We start from the raw sequence: 19,234 nt of genomic DNA on the forward strand, positions 1-19,234 counted from the left end.
TGAATTACTACCTCTGTCGCTCAGTTATGACGCTGTTCACGTGTGTTTTCCCAGCATGGTGACCTTCCTCCTTCTTCAGCCGGGTTTAGAAGAGCTGAAGACCAACAAATGATGGATTACTAATCTTTGAATGTAGTAAGTTGCTTTTTTAACAAGTTTAAATGTTTAAATAACAAGTTTAAATATGCATTATGAGACTTGTATTTATCTAATGCTCATATTTCTGTCACATTGCAGCTGCTTATTATTGCTTTAGGTCACTGGTTGGGATCCCAGGACGCAGCCTTTACCTTTGGAGTTGTGTGTTCTGCTATAATCTGAAGTAATGGCTGTGCAAAAGCCCATTGGTGGATTTCTGGCAGTGCACAGACTGATGAAAACTTGCACTTCCAGACATCTCAGACACAGTGATGTGCAAATACTCACTAAAAGAGGACAGGGAATCAGAACATTTTTATCTGGTTCTGTGAGGTGCAACGACAACGAGAGAGACGGTTCAGACTCTTCACAGCCGAGCACCGAGCTGACATCCAGACAGGCGCTGCTGGCCAGGAGGAGGAGACCCCTGTCCCCTCTGGAGAGGGTCAGCGGCCTGCTGCCCCCTGATGCCCTCAGCCCAGAGGTGCTGCAGCTGAGACAGCAGGACCAGGGAGGAGAAGGAGGCTCCAGCATCCAGACAGCACTGACAGGAGATGGGACGACACCTGAAGAAGAAGAAAGTCTTGTATCTGATGGAGCTGAGGAGAGAAACCCTTCAGAGAGGCAGACATCAGCCACCCTGCCAGGAGAGAACCTGCTGGCGTTGGGGGAGTACGTCGTCGCTGAGTATCATAAAAAACGACGAGTGGAGTTCAGGAAGATGTTCAGGCTTCAGACCGGAGCTCGTCTGAACAGCAGCTGGGGTTTCATCCAACATGACCACATGGCCGGGCTGCCCGCCGGTCAGTTCCTGAAGACAAGCGTGGGGCTTCCCATCTTCATCCGGCGAGCCAGCCTGGAGGATTATGTGCTGTACATGAAGAGAGCTCCCGCCATCGCCTACCCCAAAGTACTGGTTTACTATTTACCCTCACGTTTCACTTATCCTCTGTTCCTCTTTAAACACCTGACGTACTTTGTCTCTCTCTCTCTCTCTGCCCCCCGTGTTTCCCAGGATGCATCAGCCATGCTGCTGATGATGGACGTGACAGAGGGAGACTGTGTGCTGGAGTCTGGGTCTGGATCTGGAGCCATGTCTTTGTTTCTGTCCAGAGCAGGTGTGAACCCACCGCACTGCCTCACTCACTGTGGCTTTCTTCCATTTACAGAGAAGTGTTTGCTTTATTTAGAAACTTTTTCATATATTAAAGGAATTACTCAGAAATTGAGTTGAATACTGTGGTGTCACAGTTGTTGCTGGTTTTAGAACAGTTTGCTTTATGTTTTCTGAATGAAAGGGATAATAGTGGCTGCTGTTGTAAAAGCTGCTTGGAGTTTTGAATCAAATGTATAATTTTAGCGGTCTCAATTATAGATAGATAGATAGATAGATAGATAGATAGATAGATAGATAGATAGATAGATAGATAGATAGATAGATAGATATTATTTCATTTTTTCATTTATTAGTTTATTTGAAATGGGACTCCGCATATTCATGAACATACAAAAACAATTATTTAATGTAAATATGCCAGATTTAGCTAGGGAGCTAATCTCCCATGGTAAACATACAGTACATCACATAGCCTAATGTTTGCATTAATCAGGAGGATGGTAAAAAATTAAAGTGCAAGTTTATCCTACCATAGTTGTTGTAAAGTGCTATTTGAGATTCATTGAAATGCATCAACAGGCAGTAAAGTGCTAACGGTTGTCAATAAAAGACAAGACTAATTAGTGTTTTTCTGAGCCACGTTTTTAGATACAACGTTTCTGCAGCAGCAACAATAATAATTATTGTTTATTTGTTTGTCCAAAATGATACTAAGTTAACTGATGGATTAATTAAGAATCTAATTAAGAATAAAACTGATGCTGAATACAAAGACTCCATGCCAGGATGTCAGGTGAAAGACCCTATATCTGCATCTGACTCTCCATCATCATGTCTTTGTGTCCCCAGTTGGGTGTAGGGGCCGTGTGCTGAGTGTGGAGATCAGGGAGGACCACCTCAAGAGAGCCACGCTGAACTACCAGCGCTGGAGGACGTCATGGAGTCAGCGACGAGGGGGGGGGGAGTGGCCCGACAACGTTCGGTTCCTCCACGCCGACCTCTGCTCGTCTTCCTCGCTCCTCGCCGGGCGGGGCTTCCACGCGGTCAGCGTCCGTGTTGTCATCAGACTCTGTGAAGCTGTGGGGATCACATCTCATGACGTCAGCTCATTCACCATGATGCATTGTGTCTGTTGTAGATTGCTCTGGACTTGACGAACCCTCACCTGGTCTTACCCACCGTGACTCCACACCTGCACCCCGGAGCCGTCTGTGCCGTCTACCTCGCCAAGTGTGTATTTATTGTTTGTGCGTCTTTCAGAGTAGATCTGAGATGTGGGGGTAAATCAACTTAGATACATGCAGTTTTTATCCTCCTGATCTTGGGAAGTACACTTAAATGTTTTCTCCCTCAGAGTTAAAGGACAATTCCAGGCGAATTCAACTCTGGGGTGTATTTTCATATCATTTTAGGTCTAAAAGAAGGAATCTGAAGATTTTCAGTTTAATCGCTCCTGTTTTGCGGTAGTTGCGTCTGTCCCCGCGTCGCCACGGCAGCGATGAATGGGAGTGGATGTAAGTTCTGCTGTTTAGGCTGTTTCCAGCCCTCAAAGCCGCAGACAGCGTCAGATGGAGACTCAAACATGCACCGAGAAGTTTATTTACTTCAAGCAAGCCGACATGTTTGTAAAACTAGATCTAATTCAAAGTCTCCCGGAGTCTCGCGCGAGACCCAGTTGCCGTGCTCGGTGTGTTCAGGTGCAGTGGGAAAAGCTACCGTTTGTGTCATAAACACAGGAATATCAACTCTTTACTTGCGTCAAGTAAAAAAAACTTCTCGGTGCATGTTTCAGTAGCCACCTGACGCTGTCTGTGGAAAAAAATGTACACTTGAAGCAAGTAAAGAGTTGATATTCCTGTGTTTATGACACAAGCGGTAGCTCCGACTGCACCTGAACACACCAGCACTGCAACTGGGTCTCGCGCGAGACTCTGGGAGACTTTGAATTAGATCTAGTTTTACAAACATGCCGGCTTGCTTGAAGTAAATAAACTTCTCGGTGCATGTTTGAGTCTCCATCTGACGCTGTCTGTGGAAAAAAATTGCGGCTTTGAGGGCTGGAAACAGCCTAAACAGCAGAACTTACATCCACTCCCATTCATCGCTGCCGTGGCGATGCGGAGACAGACACAACTACCGCAAAACAGGAGCGATTAAACTGAAAATTTTCAGATTCATTCTTTTAGACCTAAAATGATATGAAAATACACCCCCGAGTTGAATTCGCCTGGAATTGTCCTTTAATAGACAGGATTAATACCACTCTAACCCAGAGACAGCAGCTAGTTAGCCTTGCATGGAGGCAGGAAACAACAAGGACTAATACTTTTTAGTATTTAGTTTTTTTTTTACAGGAAGATAATTAGTGCCAAGATAGTGCAGACTATGGTTGAATGTTTTCAGATCATTAATTGGAATGAAGAAAATTAGAAATGTCACATTGTAAAAGTACCTTTGCATAATTGAAAAGCCAAGAGGTTTTATCAGCACAATGTACCGGAGGTGAAGCTGACTTCAACCTCGTTATACTTCAGAGAAGTTTAAGCTGTAACAATTAATCCTAATTTATATAATTATATAATATAATAATTTATAAGTAGCAGGTTGACTATAATTGTCATATTATTACAGTAGAGAATAAATCTAAACATGCTTTAATGATTTATATATAATTCAGTATGGAGTGTACACAACATACTGACTTTTATGTTGCATCAGTGGCCAATCTTCACACTACGACACTGTTGAAAAATGTTGCCGAATCATCTTCTTCTTCTCTACATTTTAACCCTAATATTGTTTTAATCCACTTCTTAAAAGGGATAGTTCAACATTTTGGCAAATTGGCCCATTGCCATAATCCCTGTAGTCATAGCAGTAGGTTTGTTACCTTTATTTGTCGGTGCGAGGCAAATACAGAGACTGCTTGCTGAAAAACTGCCAATGCACATCAGCGGTTTTGCATGTATTTCCCTCTAAAACAACTCTGTCTCGTAACGTTGTGTTATTATCTCATATCGTGGTGAATGTGCAGCTCACAACTTGTCCACCAGAGCGTTGTGGAGTTGTTGGGATTGTGTATTTGATGAGTTTGATGAGGGAAACCAAGAAATCCCATGAGCCTCCGTAGCGTAGCTCTGAACAGCTCACGGCTCTGCTCCGCCGTTCTAAAATTACACCGACAATTAAAGGTAACGAACCTACTGCTATGACTATAGGGATTATGGCAATGGGCCAATTTGCCAAAATGTTGAACTATCCCTTTAATGTTTGTTTCAAATGTCCTGATATGTGCAGGAGCCCACCTGCTCACTGACTCTCTCTCTGTAACGCAGTATAACACAGGTGGTGGACCTGCTGGAGGGCATCCGGTGTTCGTCACTCCCTCTGTTGTGTGAATGCATCATCGAGGTCCCGGTCCGACACTGGCTGGTGGCCCCGGCCCTGCAGAAGACCGGGCAGTACTGCATCAGGAAAGCCCCAGTCCTGCAAGAAGACCACAGTGAAGAGGAGGAGGAGGAGGAGGAGGAGGAGAGAGCAGATCAGACTGACAGAGGTGATCGTAAGTAACTTTACAGATGTTTTTCATCATCACAATGATTTTCCTTCAGTTGAAACGTTACTGACGTGTTTCAGGTAAAGAGCCAGCCTTCGGGAACGTCCCCTACATTGCCAGACCTCACCCTGAACAGCTCAGCCACACAGGTCAGATGTGTATCCATTTCCCATAGTCCCAGTGTTACAGTCCATTTATGAAGATGGTGTAAATAAATGCTCATGGTTGACGTCTGTATTTTCAGCATTCCTGGTCAAACTCCGGAAGTTTGTTGATTAGCTTGCTCCGCCTGGAAAGACCCCGTGGATGGAAATGGATGTTTTATGTATTAATATATTACTGCTGTAAATAAAATATAAAAACCAAAAATCAGTTTTTCGTGTATTGTTTTGTATTTCTACACGCAGGAATGACAGTTCTCAGAATTTACCGATTTAAGGTGGAGCCTTTATTGAAAACAAGAGGCAGACAGGCGCAATGGCAAACATTACTGAAAACGCACCCTGGAAAACTCCATTATTGTGACAGACACAGAACATGTCAGAAAACTCTGCTTCTCATACAAAAGTGCTTGAGTAAATAAATAACCAATATATAAATAAATAAATAAATACATGTAAGGAACTCGGTGTAGCTTAGATTTTACAGTGTCATTCACTGTATTGTCAGACTTAATATGTTTCCATCAGAGTATGATGTAAGGAACAACATCGGCACACTGTCTGTGACTTGAACAGGTAACTTTGCTCTGACAGGCTATGATAAAACCAGTACTGTGTTTTTCTGGGGACATGGACGCAAACTGTTGAGGAAAACACTTAGTGGTAAATGTTCTGAGGTTGTGAAGCCCTACTCCTCAGCAATCCAGTCCATGGAGGAGTCAAATCCAGATCCACAATGAGACTCATCCCCTAACAGAGAGGAAAAACAGAAAAAAACAAAAGTTGTTTAGTACAAGTGATGCAGTTTCTATCCAATCCTGTCAATCAAATTAAATCAGTGGCAGCAGCAATCACACTCATTCAACATAAGGCAGTGGTCCTGTGTAATCACACCTCTGGTATTTCCCCCTCAAGGTCATTTTATTGTATGAAATGTAAACACTTTAGTAACAGCGCCACACTAATACTAAACGCCTTCCTATTCTGATACACTGTCTGAGAAGTCATGCTGATGGAACCAGTTAGAGATGACTTGTGCTGTGACATGTTGCACTGTCATGTAGGAAGTAGCCATAGGGAGAAGGTACATGTGGCGATAATGGGATACACATGGTCAGAGATGACACTTGTGGCATCTTGTTACCCCTGGACATTTTTGTCCACCTCTCACACTTTCCCAACTCCCCACGGTCAAATGAAAGGTCACTGGGGCCTGATTTTTGGGTAAGCTCTGGATGTCCCGAATTTCAAAATGATAGTCCAATTTTTGGACCCGTAATGAATTTCTACCACACCCATGACCCTTTGCCGGACAAAAATGTCCAATGGGTTTTTTTTTAATGTAAAAATAAAGTAAAGATTTCAACTAACAGATATCACCATGAAACTTCCCAAGTTTATTACGGTATTCACATTAAGACATTTTATGTTTAAATATGTAAATGAGGCAATATTTAATGAAATATGCGCTCATTTCCAGAACTGAAATCTGAACAATGGATAAAGCAAAATCCAAAATTCTTTGTTTTATTTTGTTGACATATTATAGTCAGAAGTTTTCACCGAGGGGATTTCTTTTTTAATCATTAAAAAACTGTCACCAGCCAAAAACCCCATAGAGCCCCATAGAAATGTTGTGTTTTTGCAGCAAACTGGCCAGGAAGGGGTTAAAAATGTTGAAATCCATGTCAAAAGTGATTTTCATGTTTAGTCAAGACCCAGCTCTATATGTATCACAAATATTTTGGGAGTAACTGATATCTAAATTTTGTCCAGGGGTCATGGAAGTGGTACAAATTGAAGGATCATCCGAGGGTTAAATGACTGACAGGCTGTACTGTAAGGAGCCCAAAGAGAGCCAGCAGAACGTCAGCACCATACAAATCCTGGACTCATGGATTCATGCTTTTGACACCAGACTTTGAGCCCACCTCCCGCTGCCTCAGCAGAAACCCAGATTCAATAGCCTAGGCTGTGTTTTTCTAGTTCCCAGCTGGTAAGTGTCAGTGTGTCTGTGTGTCCACTGCAGCTTCAGATTTCTGCTGGAAACCTGACATGGACCTGTGCTGTTGTAGTCCATCCACCTGCAGGTTGACGTGTTTGTTCGTTCTGAGGTGCTTTTCTGTGCGCCACATTTGTAAAGAGTAGCCAGATACTGTAGCTTTTCTGTCAGCTCCATCTGTCTGCCCACCCCCCCTCTGACCTCTCTTATCAACCAGGAGCTTCCACCTGCAGAGCTGCTGCCAACTGGACGCTTTTTCCTCGGCAGTCTGACTGAATTGTTGTGACTGTAGCGTGTGGAAATCATACTAGAACCGGCTCACCTGACACCAACAATCATACAGCACATCGTCAAAGTCACTGTGAAATTCCCATCCTGTGTCTGCATGGTTTTATACAGTGCAGTGGCAGATGTACAGCCAGAGAAAGTGTTCTGTGAATGTATATTGTCGAGTCTGTAAAGGAAACTCAAATATTATGAGCCAGTCTGACAAATTGAGACCCAAGTTTATACTGGGTACACAAACGTGTGCCAGCGGGGCGTCTCTAAGCTGACATGAGCCACATGAATTTGAAAAAGGAACATGAAAAACGCTCTAAAATGGTATTATGAGGAGTCATCCACCTGCTAGAATAAACCCTTTCTTAAAGCTAACATCCAGGCTCTTCTGTCACTGGGATGTAACACTATCTTTTTTTTTCCAGTTTAACTTTGTAATCCAGCTTTGTGAAATTCCTCCCTGATGTAATCCACCTAAATCACATCTATACACAGACCTGATACAAACACCTTTATGTATGAGATGGAAACAAGAGTCAATGTTCCACTCTGATTTTCAGTGACTTTTCTACTCGATACATGTGCGCAGGAATGTGTGTATATAGAGTGTATAAATATGTCTAGCTTATGGCTGCTGCAGTTGTCCCTCCTAACCCTGTAACCATCTCCACCATGAGCCACTTAGAGCCACTTTTTCATCTTTAGGATCGTCTTGAATGACAATGATTCTGTCTTAAAGGGATACTTCAGCTTTTTTGAAGTGGGGTCGTATGAGCTACAGATGTCCATTTAGTACACTGGATGCAGTAGAAAGGACTGCCACCCCCCCACACACACACACACTGAGAAACACTGGCGCATTGCGCTGCACAGAGACACTGGGGGACAATCAGCGTATTTTCGCCACCTACGAGAAGTCCCGTCTCAAAATAAGACACCAGTTCAAAAGTAGGATATTAAAGTAAAAATTTACAATGCATCAGCTGGTCAGAAAAAAGTTGTTGTTTTTTTTGTTTTTTTTAATCTGGAACTAACTCATCTGCATCTAGTGTACTTAATGGGCATTTGTAGCTCATACAACCCCACTTGCTGAACTATCCCTTTAAGATCAATAACTCCACATGGCTTCCTACACAAAAGACAAACTGTCCAGAAGTTGACAGTATGAAAGTTAGTCTGTCTTATCAGAAACTCATTTCAAGACTGGGTCGACTAATATAATAGGTATAATAGGTAGCGTTATTTTTTGGGCTTTTCTTCTTTCTCTCCTAATGTTTGTTTGGGCACCAACGTGACTAAATAGCAGAGTAATTGACACGGTACAAACGTCACAATCAAGGCTTCTAACAGTGTATTGCTATGTCCAGTTTTAAAGCAGTTATGGTTGGAGAAGAGACACAGCTGTGTTAGTGATACCTACTGGGAACTTCTTCAGCACAGCGGCAGGAGAAACGCTCCATGTGGCTTTTAGTCTTCATCTCCTTCCTGTTAGAGGCTTCAGCGTTAGGTGGGGTGGTCTCCCAAGCCGGCAAAGAGGTGAGCGGGCGTGGTGGTTTGGGGTTTGGAGCCTGTGCAGGAGGAAACCCTTTGTAAAGAGCCGAGGAGCCGAGGCCCTGATCCATCTTGGTGCCGCGGTTGCAGAGAGCACAGGAGACGGGGGAGGCAGAGGGCCCACGGGGAATATGGGTGAGATCTCGGTCACCATAGTGCCGCTGGGCGCCGCTGTGGTGCTCCGACCGCTCTCGCTGCCACACAGTGTGAGAGGGGACAATGGCCATCACCTACGGGGAAAGACATGTGAGAGACACAGGCTGAGAAATTAAACTCGAATGATTGCCTCACAGCTGTACGCCTCCACCAAGCAGTCAAGTTGTAGTTGACATTGATTTTTCTAGACTTATAAGTACTGAAAACTTGGAAATAGTACAAAAAAGAGTTTAAGTGTTGTTTTGTCATAATTAGCACATGGATTATCTGGTATTTTGTGTAGTCACATTGACCTGTGAAACTTAAAATTTTCCCTCAGTTCATCCTTCAGTCCAAGCTAACGTTTGTGCCACATTCGCAGGAGCAGGATGGACGGATTATCTCAATACATAATGCCTCCACCCACGGCTGCTGTCAGCGCAGAGGCATAAAAACAAAATACAGATGGAACTTATGACACAAAACAAAAAGTAATAAAAACAGCACAGCGCAGAAACAACAAGCCTCTTAAAAACCCCCCTAGAGACACCGTTTAGCAGTCCCTCTGGCAGCCTAACTGGTGTGTACCTCGTCGCAGCAGTGCCGGCTGACAGCAGCTCTGTACTGGATGCGACCCCACAACTTGTCGTGCTGCTTTAGGAAGCGGGGGAACTGCCTCCTCCAGTTCTTCCCGAGCGCCCATGGAAAAATCTCATACTTGGTCTGTTCATCCTCCTCCATGGTGTTGGCGAGATACCTGGAGGATAGCAGCACAGTTTTGCCAGCAAATCAATGACGGGTAAACATCAGTTGCACTAAAGTTTTGCTTTTTTTAAAGAGTTTGTGTCTAAAACTTACAGCGCAATGAAAAAATGTCTTCTGGTGTATTCAGCAATAGAGAAGTGGGCCCTTTTGAAGTACACAAAGGTCATGGCTAGAAGGTACTGAGGAATTAGGGAGAACAGGTCAGTCACGAGTCAGTAAATGGGAAGCAACATAAAGCCTGGTTAAGAATGTAGAGCTGCCTACCTTGTCTGTCATTTTATAACAGCTGTCCATCCTCAGGAAGTCGTGAATAAGGTCATCGTCTGCAACATAATTGTTCTGAATGAGACTTTTCATCTTATTCTTAAATTAGATTATTCATGTGAATGCGATTATCTGAATTCATGCGGTTAATTCTATACTTATTCACCAAAAAGTCTCAAGTATGATGCCATTTCCTGCCGCTGGATGACAACAATTGGAGCCCTGATGGTCAGTTTGGCAGGATGCCCCTCAACCCGAGCCTGTCTGTGCTGGCTCTTCGCCGGTGGCCCCTGGACGTCCTGGCCATTGGCCCTCTTCAGCCGGATCCCTCTTCTGATTTGACGGATCTTAGGTTTGACCCAGACGGTTACAGAGGAGGGCGTCTTCATGCCGGCTGAAGAGGTCAGCGGGGTGCTCTGACAGGAACGAGAGTGAACAATGACAAATAAACACTGAGCACTTGGATGATAAGCAGTGCTAAAAGTAATGAGTTATAGTCAAATGTCCAACTACTTGGACTAGCCCGGGACGCTGCCTGTAGCCTACGGAGGAATACTGAGTGAGGTGGTTAGTTCCAGATAAACCACTTGTTTCCGACTAGTTGATGGACTCAAAAATGTTAGATAGATAGATAGATAGATAGATAGATAGATAGATAGATAGATAGATAGATAGATAGATAGATAGATAGATAGATAGATAGATAGATAGATAATTTATTGTCTGCCCCAAGGGTAGCAGAAATTTGTCTTTGACAGGGCTCATCACTTTACATACACTCAATAAAAACACAATAAGGCAATAAAAACATTTACAAAAATAAAAAGCACAATAGCAGCAAGTCATTTTAGGTTGTTAGAGTTCGAAAAAATGTACACTTTAACTGGTGTACTATTTTGTGATGGTACTTCTTTGGGTCAAGTAATGGCGCATTTTATTGTCAGTAACGGTAGCGGCATTATAATGAGAAAGAGTAGCTTACTACCTTACTGAACATGTAACGTTAGCTCCGTTTAGTAACGCCGTTACACCCATCACTGAGCCGAAGTAAACTTCTACTACTACTACTTGCTTGTAAAAAGTTGCGTCAAACACAACAGGTGTAAATATACTGAGACTAATTTGATCGGTAAGCTAGGCGGCTAAAGTGAAGCTAGCTATCTTTGATCCCGTGTAACGTTATGCTGTTAAACATGGCGCACAGGTGTTACAGTAACATGACAGCAAAGTTGACTTCCACGTCAACAAGAAGAGCCCTGTCCTCACCCAGACCCTCACCTCCATGGAGCTTCCTCTTCAACTTCAGTGACTGGGGGCTAGAAATAAAATAAATAAAATAGAGACTAGAGTATTAATTCGCCGTTACAACAGGAGCATAATGGAGGAGATGGAAAGTGAACGCGCTTCTGGCTCCGAGCCAATCAGCCAATCAGCCAGCGGCGTGACGGCGCGCGAGGACAAGCAGACCAATCGCGTCAGCCCCCTCCCCCCTCCCCCCTCTCCAGTGTGTTGGTCCATCCATGGTTGGTCCACAGTGATTATTTGATCAATGTAGTCAATCGTGAGTGAGCACATTAAAAAATAATGTCTTTGTCAGCTTAATTTACATCATAGGTTAGTAATGTATGTGTACACAGTTAGCTCTTACACATTATTTCAAGGTCCAAGAGTTATTATCCCATAGGGGCAATTTGTAGTGAAAAACATACAAAAAAACACAAAAACATTCATTCAGATTTTATTTCATTTCATGATTTTGTGGCATTTGAAAAAGAAAGGAAATTATTGTTTGTTTTTTTGGTTTCAGTGCATGTCCCATAACAAAGCAGCAGTAGCTATAGCTCATGTTATTTTAAAGCTTGCCTCACTGCTCCAGTGGCCCAGCTAGATATAGCCCAGAAGTTCATAAGAAGATTAGTAGCTAACCAAAAATAACTGACTGACAAAGCAATTTAGGCCTTTTGGAGAATATGACCATCAGAAATATCACCATCCATTTAACAAGGGTTAGGGTTTGGGCTCTTCATAAGAGTGATGATAGAAACTACTAGTGCATTTTTTTAAGCAACTGAATATGTAACAGTACAGGCTATAGGCTATAGTTTGCTGTGCTGAATTATTTTTCCTCTCCTCTTTTCAATGGAAATGGCTCAAGCACTAAATAGAGAGATATTGTTTTCCTGGCTATAAAAAGCCACCTGAGGCCAGCCCTCATTACCCAAATGAGCTTATGGTCTTACAAGTAGGTGAGTTTTATATGCTTTAACGTGACATATGTGCATGCTGAGGAGTTCACGCAAAGCCTTGCTAATCCTCTCAGCTGCTTGTCCTTTGTGAGGAACAGAGGGATGTGTTTCAGAGAATGCTACAAGGATTTTTTTTATAAACATGACCATCAATATGTGGATTTATTTTTCCCATCTATGACAGGTGGAAGAGATTTGTAAAATGGATTTGTCGGTATTTTGTTTTATTGACTTCCTTCTGGAAAGGGACATTATCAGACTTGACAACCTCAACAACCAGAGCCATCTGAAAATGACAGATACAGCAGGTGGCTAAGGACCTTGGCTATTCTTTGCATCATTCACTGCAGTCTGCTCTGCTGTGTTGGTGTCTCTAACAAGACATTAATACCAGCTTTTACTTAAAAAAAAAAAACATCGAAAATGGGCTGCTCACCATCCAAAGGTAACAATTTTGGGACACTGGGTTCCGTAAGGAAGAGCAGAATGCTGCCCCCAGCGCCTCAAGAAACCCAAAGGCAGACCCTCTTGGAAGAGGAAGAGAATTATAATTCAACTGCATCTAACGACGGGGATACAAAGGAGAGGAGGACCGCTGGACAAACCCAGGTACTTCAGAAAGACATGCATATGACACCGCAAAAAGAAAGACTTGTCACTGAGCCTGCCTCGGAAACAGTAATGGATAAATTGGGGAATCAGAGCGTGGACAACAACACAGTGTCCCAGAGAAAAGAGAAAAATAATGATAAGCAGGATGTAACAGAGAGGAAGTCTGGCAGAAAACCAAAGAAAAACACCAGAGGTGTGAAAGTTCTGAAGAAGAAAGACAAAGACAAATTACCTGCAGAGCACAAAGTGGACTTCCCAGAACCTCTCGTAAAGGCTCACCAAGCAGCTTATGCCTTTTTGAATCCTAGCATAAACAAATATGATGTTCTGCTTGGACTTTTGGAGCAGGCAACACACACACAGGTTTCTGTGCAGCCTATGGTTGCTTTTATGGCTTTGCGCTACCAGGAAATAATTCAGGGGCTGGAAGAGATGGCAGATGAGGGAGATAGAGTTTTAAAAGAAAATGGAGACCATCTTGCTTGGCCAAGTCAATTGAAAAACCTCTCATCTTCCCCACCTCTGAAGTCTGGCTCTGCTAATATTGAGCCCCCACCGGATTTATTGCAGCAGCTGCTTCAGTACACTACACAGAGAATGCGAAATGTGAGCCAGACTGTTGGTGGAATTGGGGACTCTGCTTTGGAGGAGGCAGTGGAGTACTTTGCCTCAGTCTCAGAGCTTTTAGAGGAGAAGCTGAGGGTCAAACGCGCAGTAGAGACCAGACTACGGCAGCTCTTAACACGCATTGAAATGGCCTCTCTACGCAAGCCTGGGCCTGAGGACTCTGCTCTGTTTAGTGAGGACAGTGGTATTGGGGCTGAGAGTGAATCCCTTGCTGGATCTGAAAGACGTCATAGACGAGAGAGTTGTGAGTCAACTGGAACAAATAGGACTACTCCGGTCAGTCCTATGGGATATAGCTCCAGGAACACTAGGCAAGGCTTGTCAAGGAAAAAACCTCTAAGTCAAATAAGTCCTAGTGTTTCCCTCACCTCACTCAATTCATTAGGTTCTACATGTACCATGATGGCAAATTACCAAAGAGACTCAATACTTGGATCAGTCTCCTTAGATGATGGGGAAGAGGACAACAACGATGATGATGATGAGGAAATGGATAGAGGCAAGGGATATGTGCAAGGAGGAATTAGAAAGCGATCTAATTCTTCCCCTGGAGACCGTGAACAACAACACCCACGGCGTCTACCTCCAAAACGTATAGAGAATCCTCAAAATGTAGAAATGACCCTAAAAATGAAAAATGCTATAAGTGGTAGAATACAGTTTGTCCCATCTCAGAACCCTAGTGCCAAAACAAAGGCAACAGGAAGCCCAAAAATCAGTAGACGTCAGTGGACAGATGGAGTGGAACAATCTCCGAAGAGGCCTCAAACCGCAGCACCAGTTCGGAAAGCACCTCCAAAAAAGACTCCAGTAACTAGAGAGCAACGCTCCAGGTCAGCAGAATCCCTGAGGAGCAAAGCTGAGGATCCTACTCTGCTTGAACTAGAAAGGACTCAAAAGGATTTAAACCAGAGGTTGCAGAGGATGAGTAAAAGCAAGGCAGGAGTAAGTACAAGAACTGCTCCATCTAAGCAGAATCAAGGAAGCTCCCCAGCACAGTCTCCAGCAATAAATCGCAAACATCCATCAGTTGAAAAGAACAGTAATCCCCAAACGCTTAAAGACAAAGCAGATTTAACAAAGCGTAACAATAAAAAACAGGAGGTAACCAGTGATGTGGAAGATGATAAAGAGAAGAACAAGAACTCATCCAAGGGTCCTGTAAGAGCCACTCCACCCCCTAGCCCTCCCTCATCACCGTGTCCATCTTCAGGCTTTCACCGAGGCAGAAATTCAGTCAAAAAACTGATTGATACATTTAGTCAAGGAATAGATGAACTTGACAATCCTCGGGTCTTGGGACCTCTTAAAGGAGTACGAAAGTGTGGCGTCCCCGTGATGCCAGGTTTAGGAAATGTTGAAGCTGTGCTTAGTGCTGGCATCACCAGCTGCAGGTCTGAATCCATCTCATCTGAGAAAACTGATGATTTAGATCTGGAGAGTCTTCCTCCACCCCCTTTGGAAGTATTAATGGACAATTCTTTTGAAGGTGCCCAGAGTCTTTCAAATGGTGCAGCAGATGATGGGGCTACAAAAGTTGGCAAATCGCCAGTGTTAAAAAGGGCTGGAGTATCGCACCGACTCAGGGCCTCAGTTCAGTCAGTGTTGCCAAGCAAAGGGGGTTTCCCACAAGCTTCCAGGTGTATAAGAGCAGATCAGCAAGAGAGATCTTCTCCATCAAAGGTTAACCAAACAGATGGTCAAGTTGAGTCAGACTCAAAAAAGGAAAAGGACTCATCAAACAAGCAAGCCAGCAGGATTATACACCTAAGAAACTCATCAGATTCTCGGACAGAGAGACTGTCAACAGGTCATGTAGAAACTAGTCCACCAAGTCAAGAAGAATCCACTGATTTTCAAGACTGTGGAAACCTTTCAGTGCCTGGAACCTACACTACAGTGTCTACATTGCCTCCTTCTTCAGTAGTCACTAGCCAACCACCTGCCACCCCACCTAAGTCTAGGGGTCGAATGTTACCATCCACACCTTCTACACCAAACAGCTCACATCGAAGACTTCCCAGCCCCCAAAGTACCAAAAGGCAACCCACTCCACCATCTTCAGCAAGCCCCCCTGTTTACAGGAAACTCCCCACGCCCCCAGCAGTTCAGAGAAGACTCCCCAGCCCACCTGTTGTAAAACAAAACATCTTAAACTCAAACCCTCTTTCCTCATTCCCCTTCAAAGCACCTTCTCCACCTGCATCTCCAAAAATACAAAGATGGTCAAGAGAGAGTAGCAGTGAAGATTCTTCAAGTACTCGGATTATCAATAACGCACGTTCAGTCTTCTGCCCTGCATCTCGATCCCTGTTTGAAGCACAGCCGTGTCCAGTTCCCCAACCTCCTGAAGCATGGACCGCTACTGGGGTGTCTTTTCTCTCACGTACTTTCGGAAGCCGTGGAAGATTTCCTGTTTCTGTTCAAGGACCTCGACCTTTCATTCGACGTAGTTATTCTGACCGAAGGCCAAGTCTGAATCTGCCACCAAGATCACCAGGCATCTCTGAGACTTGTGGGAGTGAGCCAGCAATAAGTTCACAGGGGTGAGTGTTTACTCTTTTTTTAATGTTTTAACTTAAAAGGTACATCAATGCACTTTGGTCCAAATTGTGATGCGAATGAACATGATTAGTTGGCAAGAATGTACTCATTAAATCTGGGTTTATGATCCACATAAAGGTTGATTTGAGAGTTTATCACTCATTGTTTACCTGCAATTTTCAACTATGAATGGTTTTTGTTGCATTTCCATACCAATGTACACAACCTTTTCCAAAAATATCTAGATCCATTTTGGGAGATAATAAGAAAATTATTTGGAAATTCAATATAGGAATAATATATATTCATTGATGATCTAGAAGACCTGTTTCATTCATGTACAAAACTTAACTGCATTTAAAAAAGAGAGAAAATAAGCAAATATAATTACTTATTTTTAATGTATAATAAATCAATGAATATATCTACCATGACATAAACTATGTGAGATAAGCAAATGTAGCTGCCACAAAACAGTATCTTATTTAAGGAGCAACAGATTTGATAAAGCTGTTACACCAGATCATTAGAGCACCATTCAATATGTTTGTATGCAATAGTCAGCCAAGCATGACATATCTTGAAGATGTAGTAAGTGTGTCATGGATAAGAAGATAATTTCTGAATGATGGAAAATAAGTAGAGGGCATCACATGCAACATACAAGGGAGAGTATAAAGCCAATCATATTAATCCCTCTGGTCTGAATTCTTGTTACTCTACTGCTTTATCTTGCCATCACTGTATTGAATGCATTTATTTCAAATGTTGTGGATTCTGTCACAATAGTCACTAGCAACACTCCAAAATAATATAAAGAAATGTCTAGTTTTACAGGCTTTTATAAGCAAATGCTGCATTGCATGTTCTCTTTCTTATGCAACTGAGTGAACTTCCATTCACTTCCATTATACATGCTTACTGTTAAATAGCTGACACAAACCCACCTGGCCCACTTTCCTGACAACATTCTCCATTCATTCTTAAAGGCTGGACGATGAACCAACCAGGGGCAGTGAACTATGGGGCAGCCAATCAGACCTCAGAGCTACACCACGCTCTGCATCACATCCAGACCTGTGTGTTGTTGGTCAAGCCTTGCACAGGGACTGACAGCGAAGGGCCAGTGGGATTATGGATTAGCAGGCCTTACCGAGGATTTCAGGTGATGGTGTTTACGCCACCGAGAAGAGAGGAAGAGCTAATTCTGTCCACTTGTTGTAATCACACGCCTCCTCAACGTTTATAATTAAATGTGTTTCTGTTGTTATGTATGTGTAATTTAAAAAACATACACATGCACACATTCATTGACCCTTTGCATCTTGAATTTGTTTGAGTTTCATAATGTATTTCAAAGAAGAACACATTTTATGACACAGTTTTTATGTTTACAAGATATGGAACTCACTGTGCTCAGCACCAGATTTCATTATGATATTACAGGTTGTCCATCCAAATTATAAATATATCAATGGGTGATTCAGAAATTCATTTAGCTTCATTTAAAGTCGCATGAGTTTACTTTAAATTCATGTAGATCACTGTTTACATCAAAATGAGAAATAGTTCCAGTTTTTATTGACTTTAAAGCAGAATTTAATATATAGTATAATGGAGCATAATAAATAAATGACCTTAAAGTGAATACATCCAATCAGTTGCACAATCCCCTCCAGGATTGTGTAGCAAATTATTGGTTCAAGCAATAATGTCATCATCAATAATCAGATGTCATCTCATTCTTCAGTTTGTTTCAGTAACTTCAGGGAGTTGTCTGTTGTCTTTTTCTAAAATGCACCTGTCTGCCATTATTTTTCAATATTTTTTTTTCAGTCACTTTTGTATTTCTATATGTTTCAAGTTTTCTTTTTACAACTTGTTTGCTAATAAAAAACAACAAAATATACTTAACCAATTTGTATGTTTTATCACTATCGAACTGCTTTATCCCTCCACTCCATTATAATTAAGGGGGTGATATTGCACTTTTTAGTCCATGTCTTTTTCAGCTATAGTTACTTATCACTTTACCAATTAACATACCATTAAGAAACACATGGAATATGTGAAATGGAACTGTCGTGTTCCACACATGTTTATGAAATCTGCTTTTAGGTGTTTTAGGATGATGATTGAATCTCACAAAGCTCAGCACTTACACAAAAAAAAAAATGCTTTTTTGGGGAGTTCACAGAAGTGAAGCCACTTCCACATTATACACACATAGATACATAGATCTGATCTTGTTATGGTCTGGTCCGCCTGCTCTTCCCCAACCCAGCTGCTGTGAAGGCTACTCCAGCCCCACATCCGTTCTCCACCCTTCACCTCCTCGTCAGCCTCATCACTGTCACCTCTTGTTCCCAGCTCAACCACATCACCAATCAAGCCTGCATATAACCAGTCCCAGAGCACACACTCACTGCCAGATTGTCTCAGCACCTATAAATGCCAGACCTTCCAGCTCTCTCTCTTGGCCTGATCCCCTGGTAAACCAAACAGCCCTCTGTCCCTGACCTTGAGTTTCATCTGTTCCCTGTTGTGAGTACTTGTGAGTTTCAGTGTTATCTGAAGAGCCTTGTGTTGCCTGCCTTGAGAAACATGTTCAACTCCGTAAGTGCTCCTGGTCTGACCTCTGCTGTTGATTCTACGATTCCCTGCTGGCTGTCTGCGACCCTCCGTCTGCCTGCTTCCCTCTTGTCTGCCCCTCAACTCAAACTGTTTCCTGTTGCCTGCATGTTGGTCTTCTCTCTCTTAATTGTGATCTGGAAAGAAAAGTGATGCTGTACTGGCATGATTTCCTTGTTCTTTGAAGATGGTGAATGTCACCTTTTATTCAAATGAAACAGCAGTTTTACCAACAGAACAAATCCATGGAACAGAACACAGGGTTCATTAACAGCGAGCAGATAAATGATCACTAGTCAAGAGAAAGGTTTGCACATTGGTCATCTAATAGAACAGGGGAAAGTAGCCCACTGAGCGGTGGTAGGCTAATAGTGGAACAGACCTTTAACACACAGGTTACAGTTTTTCTCGATTGCTAAGACACATTTCTCGAAAGCTTCTCTCATTTTCTCTAAACTGTGAACACAAAACCCAATTTTTAAGCTGAATTCACAAAACCTCAGACTCTTCTTGCAAAACCAAACTTTCACCTCAAAACAGTTCAATCTGATGCTCAAAACTGAACTATGTTGTCAAATCGTGCCCCGAGTCAATCAAAATTAAAAA

At 42.8% G+C, this 19,234-nt stretch overlaps 3 protein-coding genes across 5 annotated transcripts; 2 read left to right on the forward strand and 1 right to left on the reverse strand.

Moving 5' to 3' along the window:
• Positions 1-15: 15 nt before the first annotated feature.
• On the forward strand, positions 16-5,183 carry trmt61b (tRNA methyltransferase 61B). 2 transcript variants are annotated; one of them, XM_085767055.1, is made up of 8 exons: positions 16-135; positions 238-1,048; positions 1,154-1,256; positions 2,105-2,298; positions 2,394-2,485; positions 4,591-4,811; positions 4,892-4,960; positions 5,056-5,183. In XM_085767055.1, the coding sequence occupies exons 2-8, from the start codon at positions 326-328 to the stop codon at positions 5,088-5,090; spliced, it is 1,437 nt and encodes a 478-aa protein (XP_085623181.1). In that variant the 5' UTR covers positions 16-135; positions 238-325; the 3' UTR covers positions 5,091-5,183. The 2 variants fall into 2 exon arrangements, with proteins under 2 accessions (XP_085623181.1, XP_085623182.1); XM_085767056.1 differs by having other exon boundaries at positions 57-135; positions 257-1,048.
• A 207-nt stretch (positions 5,184-5,390) lies between these two features.
• spdya (speedy/RINGO cell cycle regulator family member A) lies at positions 5,391-11,316 on the reverse strand. 2 transcript variants are annotated; one of them, XM_085767175.1, is made up of 7 exons: positions 11,247-11,316; positions 10,135-10,384; positions 9,969-10,027; positions 9,798-9,883; positions 9,528-9,696; positions 8,670-9,034; positions 5,391-5,722 (listed from the first exon to the last, which is right to left on the reverse strand). In XM_085767175.1, the coding sequence occupies exons 1-7, from the start codon at positions 11,250-11,252 to the stop codon at positions 5,716-5,718; spliced, it is 942 nt and encodes a 313-aa protein (XP_085623301.1). In that variant the 5' UTR covers positions 11,253-11,316; the 3' UTR covers positions 5,391-5,715. The 2 variants fall into 2 exon arrangements, with proteins under 2 accessions (XP_085623301.1, XP_085623300.1); XM_085767174.1 differs by having other exon boundaries at positions 5,392-5,722; positions 8,674-9,034.
• A 910-nt stretch (positions 11,317-12,226) lies between these two features.
• pcare1 (photoreceptor cilium actin regulator 1) lies at positions 12,227-17,566 on the forward strand. Its single transcript, XM_085767476.1, has 2 exons — positions 12,227-15,999; positions 16,987-17,566. The coding sequence occupies exons 1-2, from the start codon at positions 12,638-12,640 to the stop codon at positions 17,108-17,110; spliced, it is 3,486 nt and encodes a 1,161-aa protein (XP_085623602.1). The 5' UTR covers positions 12,227-12,637; the 3' UTR covers positions 17,111-17,566.
• The last annotated feature ends 1,668 nt before the right edge of the window (positions 17,567-19,234 follow it).

The sequence above is a fragment of the Trachurus japonicus genome, chromosome 22 (genome assembly GCF_045865225.1).
Source record: "Trachurus japonicus isolate A0001 chromosome 22, Traja_1.0".
Taxonomy (NCBI): Eukaryota; Metazoa; Chordata; class Actinopteri; order Carangiformes; family Carangidae; genus Trachurus; species Trachurus japonicus.